General features: G+C 51.8%; 1 protein-coding gene across 1 annotated transcript; it reads left to right on the top strand.

The window, feature by feature from the left end:
- Nucleotides 1-4,040: 4,040 nt before the first annotated feature.
- TMEM271 (transmembrane protein 271) lies at nt 4,041-5,117 on the top strand. Its single transcript, XM_068423985.1, has one exon. It carries the CDS (start codon nt 4,041-4,043, stop codon nt 5,115-5,117), a length of 1,077 nt encoding a protein of 358 aa, XP_068280086.1.
- The last annotated feature ends 3,894 nt before the right edge of the window (nt 5,118-9,011 follow it).

The following is a 9,011-nucleotide window of genomic DNA, read 5'->3' as shown; positions in this document are numbered from 1 at the left end:
GAATGAACTTTCTTCTGTGATGGGTCTGCTTTAAAAGGACAATCGAGGAAACCCCCATCTGTGTCAGGCTCTAACTCTGCCTGAGAAGGGCCTTCACCTGGGTCATATGATGGCTCTGCCTTAGAAGGCTCTGAGTCATCATCCTTCACTTCACGAGGTGATTTCTTTTGGTATTTCTTCCTGGTTACAGGAGCAATTGGTACAGATTCGATAGATGCTGGGGTCTGAGTAGATGCAGTGGCTGTCGGGGGAGTGCTGAGAGTCTGAGTAGCTGCAGTGGCCATCTTGGGGGGTGTAGCAGCTGTGGTACAGGCTGCCAAGGTTTCAGTGGGTTTAGTGGCTGTAGCGGCAGTACACACTGTAGGATCTGAGGTGGCTGCATAACACCTACAACTGTCCCTGCACCGATATTTAATCTTATCCCACATCAGAAACACATTCAGGACAACCAAAAATAAAAACATGCCACCTAGACAGCACCATCCTGATTTCGCAAAATCTAGTGGAATCAGCTTGGCAGAAAAGGAGAAGGTACTATTTCCCAAAGTAAAACTGGAAGCGTAATCATTAACAGAATCTGCTAAAGGACGCCTGGAGCGTGCAGATGAAGTTGCTGCTACTGATTCGCGATTAAAGCTGCCCATCATTGTGTCATAGAGATAAGAGATCGGAATATTAACTGCCCAGTTTATCACAGCATAAATCAGTATCAAACCCCATACCAAAACAATACATTTCGACCAGCGCCCACTGCTAAACTGCATGTAAACATTCATAAGAAGCAAGCAATAACACAGTGCCCACGGCAGGTAAGGCAGCATTGCAATACTCAATTGTGAAAGAAACTCCATAAAAAGATGAGATAACACAGTATTCAAAAATGACATCACCATCTTCACTATCTGTTTTAACTTTCCAACCCCTTGTAAATCTCAAAGGAAGAAATCTGTTACTCTCTCAGCTGAGCTCTCCGGGTCTCCTCCCACCAGAGCCAGGATTCAACTTATCAGAGCAACCTGTTGGAGCTTCTCTCGAGCCCCACGTTGGGCACCAATGAATCTGTCACGGTTTAAAGCTGGGCCAGCTATTAACCAGGTGGCAGATGCTCTCTGTTAACCCTCTCCCCCCCCCCGCTAAGGGAAAGGGAAAAGGGAGAGAGACTTATGGGTTAGAAAGTTAAAACAGTTTTAATAAACTATAATAATGAAAAAGGGTGTAATAATAATATTGGAATAATCAAATATATACAAATATATACAAATATATACAAAGCCAAGACTGAGAGCTTGGAAATCCTCCTCAGGCAGAGTTGCTCCCCCAGCACGGGCAGAGGGGAAAATGCAGTAGCTCCCCCTGCCATCACACCTGCAGGCTTTTAACTGGAGAATTGGCAAAGCTGGTACCAATCAGTGGGAGACAGGAGGGCCCATCCCTCCTGGGCCCCACCTCCAGGAGGCAGTGGGTTAGTGATAAATAGGAAAGTGAGAATGACGTGTGTGGGATGGAATACCTCGTTGGTCAATCTTGGGTCACCTGCCCTGTCTGCTCCCCCCTGCAGCTGTGACTCCCCTTTGGCTCTTCACTCGTAAGCAGTGAGGAATTTAGCCGTGACCTTGGTTTCTCTAAGACTAATTGGCCTGGTTTGGGCCAAACCAGAACACTTTTAAAGACATCTGAAGACCTGATCTTCCCCAGCAGTCTAGGCCCTCAGCACAAGCAGAGCCAAAGTCCCATATTCTACAGCAAAATCTTCACGTGGCCACAGATCAGCAAACCCACATGCCCCAGGGTCAGCCTGGGAAGGGGAAGAGCGGATGATGACTGTGGGTGGCATACCCAGCCACTCCCTCCTGAAGGGACACAGGAAGGTTGGTCCTACCCCCACAGCCAGGGCTACGACCCAGCAAGGGGATCAGGTTGCCACAGGTCAGCCAGCCCTGGACTACCAGGATTGCTGTATTTCCTTACTCACACAATCAGTGTTCCATGGGCCCTTTCTGAACAGGAGGGAGGGGACAAAATTCCCTCATCTGTGTGGCCCCAAGGGGCAGAATGACATGTCCTGTTGGAGCCCGTGATACTTTTGAACAGTGCCACTGGAGAGTGCTGGACTCCAGGAAGGGAAGCCTCCCACCAAGGGCTTTTGGAGGGGCACCTCTCTCAAGAAGGAGCCGTTCCTGGCACGGAACTCCATGCTCAGCGGCCCAGCCCAGCCCAGGTCTGCAACAGGGTGCTGGTGCTGCCCAGGAAGGGGGCGATGGGGCCTGCCTAGACAGGACAGAGGAAGCAGGGTGGAATCCTGGAGAAGAGAAGGCTCCAGGGAGACCTTATAGCAGCCTTCCAGTACCTGAAGAGGGCCTACAAGAAAGCAGGAGAGGGACTTTTTACAATGACATATAGTGATAGGACAAGGGGGAACGGTTTTAAACTGAAAGGTAGATTTAGATTAGATATTAGGAAGAAATTCTTGACTGTGAGGGTGGTAAGACACTGGAACAGGTTGCCCAGAGAAGTTGTGGATGCCCCTTCCCTGGAAATTTTCAAGGCCAGTTTGGATGGGGCTTTGAGCAACCTCGTCTAGTAGAAAGGTGTCCCTGCCTGTGGCAGGGGGGTTGGAATTAGATGATCTTTAAGGTCCCTTCCAACCCAAACCATTCCATGATTCTATGGTTCTATGATCCTTGAAGAAAGCTGAACACCAGATCACGCCCCACAAACACTTCCCACCACCAACAGGTGCATTGGTCCTTTTGGAAAGGGAAGAGAAAACGGCTTGGAAAATGGCTTTCTCTTCCTCACTTGTTCCCCTGAATGCTAATCAGCGGCGCCAGCTAAAAATATCCAGCAAGGCTGGCGTGCGCACGGCAGAAGGGGAAAATGGGGGAGCTGGAGCTTCCACCTTCCTGGAAGGGACAGGCAAGGAAGAGCCTTCCCCAAGCTCCCCTCCCCGACCGGCGGCGGGCTGCCAGCACCCGCACGGTCCCCCTGCCTCCCTGCTCCGAGGCTGAGGTTTCCACCTCTCCTTCGGGAGACCATCCCCGGTGCTCCCAGCGGAGCCTCCGGGACACCCTGTGCCGGTGCAGGTGGCGGCGCCCACCCAGTACCGGCTTCCACCCACCGGCGCTGCCGGCGCTCCCGAACGGGGCATCCCGGGGGCGCCGCCGCGGGCAGCCGGCCCCCGAGACCCGCCGCCCACGGGACAGCGTGCGTGGCCCGGCGAGGAGCAATCCCGCCGGGGTTTGCCGGCAGAGCACAAAGAGAGGTGCTCGGCACCGCCGCCTCCGCGGGCGCGGAGGATTTGCGTCGGACAGCGCGGCGCGGAGCGGAGCGCTCGGCTCGCTGCATCACAGGCGCTGACACACCCCAGCGCAGGCACAGGGATGCACGGCGGCCCGCCGGCCTTCTTCAAGAGCAAGCGCTAAAAATAAATATATAAAATTAAGGGAGATGGAGAGGACGCGGGCACGGAGACAAGCGGCAGCCCTCCGCATGGGAACTGGCCGGCGGGGTGCAAACCCCCGCCGACCCCTGCCCTAGCTGCGCGTCCCTCGCCGTGCTTCCCGGCGGGCAGCCGGCCGGAGGGCGGCCTGCGGCCCCCCCCCCGCGTCCCCCGTGCCACGCCGGGGGAGGGCAGGGAGGCCGGCCTCGCCGCCCCCGGGCCGAGGAGGGCCGAGGCGGGGGTCGCACGTCCCCCCGCCACCCGCGGCGGGCCGGCGGGCCGTCCCCCCGCCCGCCGCGGCTCCCATCCATAATTAATCGCCTCCCCGCAGCCGCCGCGGTAAGAGAGGGCGGGCGGGGACGAGGAGGCGGCGGCGTCCGGGAGGCGGGGGGGGAGCGTGTGCGCTCGCCGCTCCCGGCTCACTGCGGCCGGCGGCTGCCTACCGTGCGGAGCGGAGCGGAGCCCAGCCGCCCCGTCGGGGAGCGCCGCGCTCGCATGGCCGCGCCGCGCCGCGCCGCCGCCGCCGCGGCGGGGCCGGGGGGGGCCGCGGGAGAAGGATGAGGCGGGCGGCGGGGCGGCGGCGGCGGCGGCGGCGCGGAGGATGAAGTGGAGCGTGCGGGGAGCCTGCGCCGCGCTCTCCAGCTGCCTCCTGCTCGCCTGCGCCCTCAGCGCCGCCGCCGTGGGCCTCAAGTGCTTCTCGCTGGGCTCCGAGCTCAAGGGCGAGCCCTTCCGCCTGGGCACGGCCGCCGGCGCCTTCTACTCGGGGCTGCTGCTGGCCGCCGGCCTCTCCCTGCTCGCCGCCGCGCTGTTCTGCTGCCGCCCGCCCGACGAGGCGCCTGCGGCGCCGGCCCCGGCCTCGGCCCTGGCCCCAGCCCCTGCCGGGGACCCAGGCCCGGCGGGCGGCGGCCCCGGCGCGGAGGAGGCTGCGGCCGCGCCGTCGGGGCCGGTGGAGAAGGCGCCGCCAGGGGGGCGGCAGAACTTCCTGCTGCTGGGGGTGCTGGTGTTCATGCTGGGCGTGCTGAGCGCCTTCGCCGGCGCCGTCATAGACGGCGACACCGTGTCTCTGGTGGAGAGGAAGTACTCGCACTACTGCCTGCTGCAGCCCGGCGGCGCGGCCCGCCCGCGGAGCGGACCCGCGGCCCCCGACGGCTCCGCCGCGGCTATCCGCTGCCAAAAGCTGCGGGACTACCAGCGCGGCTTGGTGCTCTCCACCGTCTTCAACGCGCTGGAGTGCCTCCTGGGCCTGCTCAACCTGCTTCTCGTCAAGAACTACAAGGCCTCGCAGCAGCGCGGGCGGCGGCGGCGGCGGCGGCGAGCTGCCCCGGCGGCGGCGGCGGCGGGCGGGCGGCGGCGGCGGCGGCGGCGGGGAACCGGCGGCGGGCGGCGGGCGCCACGCCACAGCCAGGGCTCCCTCTTCTCCGGCGGCGAGCCCGAGCTTAGCCCCGGGGATTGCCCCTTCCAGGCCGTCTCCTACATCAACGTGGGCGTCTTCCACGTCTTCGACGAGGCCGGCGTGGAGGTGCACTGCGGCGGGCACCCCTCCGTCGAGCTGCCCGGCTACTCGCCCATGGACCCCGAGCTCAACGCTTCCTACCCCTACTGCTACCCGCTGCCCAGCGAGCAGCCCCCCGCCTACGAGGAGATCTACCCCGGGGAGCCCTGCGCTCACGGCACCTAGCGCCGGCCCCCGGATCGCCGCGACAGCCGGGAGCGGGACTGGCGCCGGGAGCGGGCCCGGCAGCGCCTGGCAACCGCAGGGCTCGGGGACAGCCCTCGCACCACCGACGGGATGGCCCAGGAGCGGCGGGCCGCGGGCGGGGTGCCGCCGTGCCTCTGGCTCTGCGGAAGCTTCTCCTCCCTCCCACCCCGCTTGCCCTTTACTTTCCCCCCTTCCTCCCCTCACGCCGACCCTCCGTTCGTCCCTCGGTCTGCCGGCGGCTGAATTTTCCAAAGGCTGCGCAAGAAACGCCTAAGGGTTGGTTCCTCCCGCCGCCTCTCCTCCGTAGCCAAGTTTAGTTCCCTTCAAGTGATTCATCAGTCTCCAGCTTTAGCAGTCCAGAGTTACCCATTTATGATAACCAGCCAGTGTACGGAAAAGGTGTCATGAAGCTTCTTTACCTCTCAAAAGAGCTAAATTTCTAAACAACGCAGAGACATTTGTGTCACGTTTACTAGAGGTGTATTGGGGATCTTTAACGTTTACACTACTCCTTGGGAGAATTGAGTTCTGTTTTACGATTTAGTGAGTTAAAACATTCGTTGGTCTTGTAAGATGCACATCGAGAAAAACCTGCACTTTGAAAAAGAAACAGGAAAAAAATCAACAACGTTTTTGTACACTAACGTGCCTGCTTTTGTTGATAACTTCTTACTGTAAAAGCTTTCAGAAGTCTATCGTGAAAATGTTTGGTAAATTCACTGCAGTTTAAAATTGACGATTAGTTCCTTTACTAAAACAGCTGAGATGTTGCTAGGATATGGCAGTTAAAAGGAAGTCCAAATGTCGTATACATTCCTTTTTGTAAACAGGTTCTGTGTTTTTAATGCAAGGCAGGATTTCTTTTTGTTTTACACAGGTGAAGGGTTTAATTCTATTTTGTACAACTACATGATTTACCTTGTAAAGAGTTCCATTTTACCTGTTACAATTCATCGATCTGGTAAGCTTGAATATTAAAGTTTTATTTGAAATATATATATATTGTAAAACAGCCTTAACTGGTACAGTGGTCACAGTTTTAAAGGGGGAAAAAAAAAAGAAGAGATAAACCATCTTGGAAGACATCTTCCAAATGTGTTTTCAAAACAGTATTTATACTCCTATTACAAAGCAAGAATTTTCTTTTTTGTTTAAAAAAAAAAAAAAAAGAGGCCACTTTTAATTCCTTAAGGTGGGAGGGGGGGGAATAATGGAATTGTGTGCAGTTAACTCTTTCTGGACTTAGAGGTACTAAAAAGGCTTTCTGCAAAGAGAAAAACTGCTAGATCCTCCTTTTGGATTCTGCTGTGGAATGCCAGTACCAGATAGTATAAGAAAGTGCTAATTAAAGAGAAGCAGGTGTGGCATATTTTATTACATCATTTGAGAACAGGTAAAGGCTTAATTTCAAGTTGCACAAAGAACCAAAAAGCAACTCTCCAGATTGCATTTTGTTCAGTACTCCCTCCCCCAGTGACGGTATACTGAAATGAAATATTACAAAATAACCTTTCTGTCAATCCTGTGTTTGGAGCCTGCTGCATAATGCCAGTCTATCAGCTACCCAGAGAGAGAGAGAGAGAGTTAAGGGAATGCAAAGTTACACTGTATTTCTGTGGTCGATGGAAAATTATTTTTAAATTTTTAGCTGCAGAGAGACTGACGTAATTTACAGCCTTAGAATTGGAGAGAGAAGATTTTAGCCTAAAAATATTCTAATCTCTCTGCACTGTTTTGTTTTCTGAAGTGTTTTGACTTGCACACTTTGTATAACGTAAAATGCAGAATGCCTTAGAAGTCTTAAAATTGCAAACTGATGTCTATGGAGCTCACAATTAAAGCTCTAATCTAGAGAAGACAGTTAAAAGCAGCAGTTGCCAATTTGCCAAGTAGTTATAAATAGCAGAAATTTATAATACAGCTTGTTTTGGCCAGCCAATTTCCTGGTGCGAAATGCCAGCCTAAAACGTATGCCCTAGCTGAGTCCCATTTTAGTACTGAAGATTTGTTTTATGCTAGCTCTCTGCAGATGCACCTCCTTAACCCCTTACAGGGAAGTGACTGGGGAGTCCTGTATTCTTTACCTATAATACTAATCTAGGCACAAAATCAAACCCATAACCTACTGTATTGCTCATACGGACAAGATTTTGCAAAATTAGTAAGTAAAGCGAGGAGGGAAATCCTTATGTAGTTCTCCAATCAGACGAGTTTATGAGACAGCATAGCACCCTGTACTGAATTAAATGGGAACTGCTAGGCTGCAGGGTGATTTTGAAAAACAGACCAGCTAGGTGCCTAAATACAGATGCAGAAGTGTAATAATAGTTGTTGGCTTTAAAAAAAAATTGGCTATATACATTGTAGTTTATGGAAGTTGTATTTTAGTTTTACTTAAGGAATTTATTTTTGTCATAAAAAGACAGTATTTTATTTAGGATAACTAGGAATTATGAACTAGACAATTCTGAAACTCCAGATGTTCCAAAGATCAGTGCTCAGGGAAATAAATGGAAAGTCAAGAAAGCTACCTATTATGCTCAATTATTGAAATGTAAACAATTTTAAACTATGAATTTTTAAGATTGTTAAATTCATAACTTTTTGTGTGTGTGTGTGTACATGTGTGTGTAAGTGTGCATGTGTGTGTTTTATTTTAAGTATCTTCAGAATGCCATTGAATCAGGATATTTATTTGTAGCTCGGTTTTAGTTCCTGAATTTCTACTTTTCTTCATTTAGGCTTTTATCCCCTGTAATAGTTTAATTTAGTGGTGGACAGATTGCCAGAATAATGTCCAAGTTGGACTCCCACAGAAGCCAGTAGGCATCATTTCATTGACTTCAGTGGGTCTGGGCACAAATGATATGTAACATCTACTCTAAATAGTCTTTAAAGTAATATTGATCTTCTGGCATGACAGGATGCAGCAGTGGCATATTATCTCTCATTTATTATTTGTATGGACAGCAGTATTAAGGGAGGTCACCTATGGTATTATACACGTTTTTTAAAAAACAGGAAAAAAAAATGGCAGGCAAATTGACCAAACAAGCCATGTTTTCTTAAAGATGGTATACAGGTGTTTCAGGTATCTGGTGACTAACTTTTATGATAAGACACCACACATATTTATTTCTCAGTGAGAAGAAACTTATAAATACAGGATACAAGATGAAGCTTCACAAGTGTGATTGCAGTATTGTGAAGCCATTTTTAGTAAGCCTGAATCATCACTCTGTCCTCTGAGCAATAATGTTAGAGTGTATAAACTGTACTGTGCCGAAATTGAAAATAGGCTGGTGTGGGAAGCATTGGAGCGTAGGTTAATTACCTGAGAGGACTCATACTGTCCCTCTACTTTCCGTTCCCTGTCACATGATTGTCGAGGCGAATGCAAGCCTGATCGATTTGTGTCACTGGAGGATGTTAACTGCAAGGCTTTTGCCTTAAGTAGCAAAACCAGGAAGAACAGAAGAGAACCATTGTGTATGTGTTATCAAATCTGCATTTTGCTTAGCTGAAGTAATGACAAGACTGCTTTTTGCCCCACAGCTTGTTGTTTTAATTTGCTTACAGCTTTACTCGCATCTGTTCAAAGGGAGGAAAGAATAGACTCAATACTGCTGTTTTGGTCACTGTGGAGTACTGATTTGGTAGCAGACTGCTCCCAGCTTTCCTGTCCCTTTTGCAGGTAATAGCAGCTAGTCAAGGGATGAAACAGTGGAAAATCAAGTCTGCTGTCTTTGATGTGACAGGATTTGCCTTCATGTGGAAAAAATGTATTCCCACAAGCCTATTAGCAATTCACATGAATTATTTTCACACTCCAACATCCTTGCTTAAATCTGTTACTTATAATTTGCATTGTAA

The sequence above is a fragment of the Nyctibius grandis genome, chromosome Z (assembly GCF_013368605.1).
Source record: "Nyctibius grandis isolate bNycGra1 chromosome Z, bNycGra1.pri, whole genome shotgun sequence".
NCBI classification, from domain to species: Eukaryota; Metazoa; Chordata; class Aves; order Nyctibiiformes; family Nyctibiidae; genus Nyctibius; species Nyctibius grandis.
The sequence above is the reverse complement of the archived record's forward strand: the minus strand, read 5'-3'. Positions and strand labels throughout refer to the sequence as shown.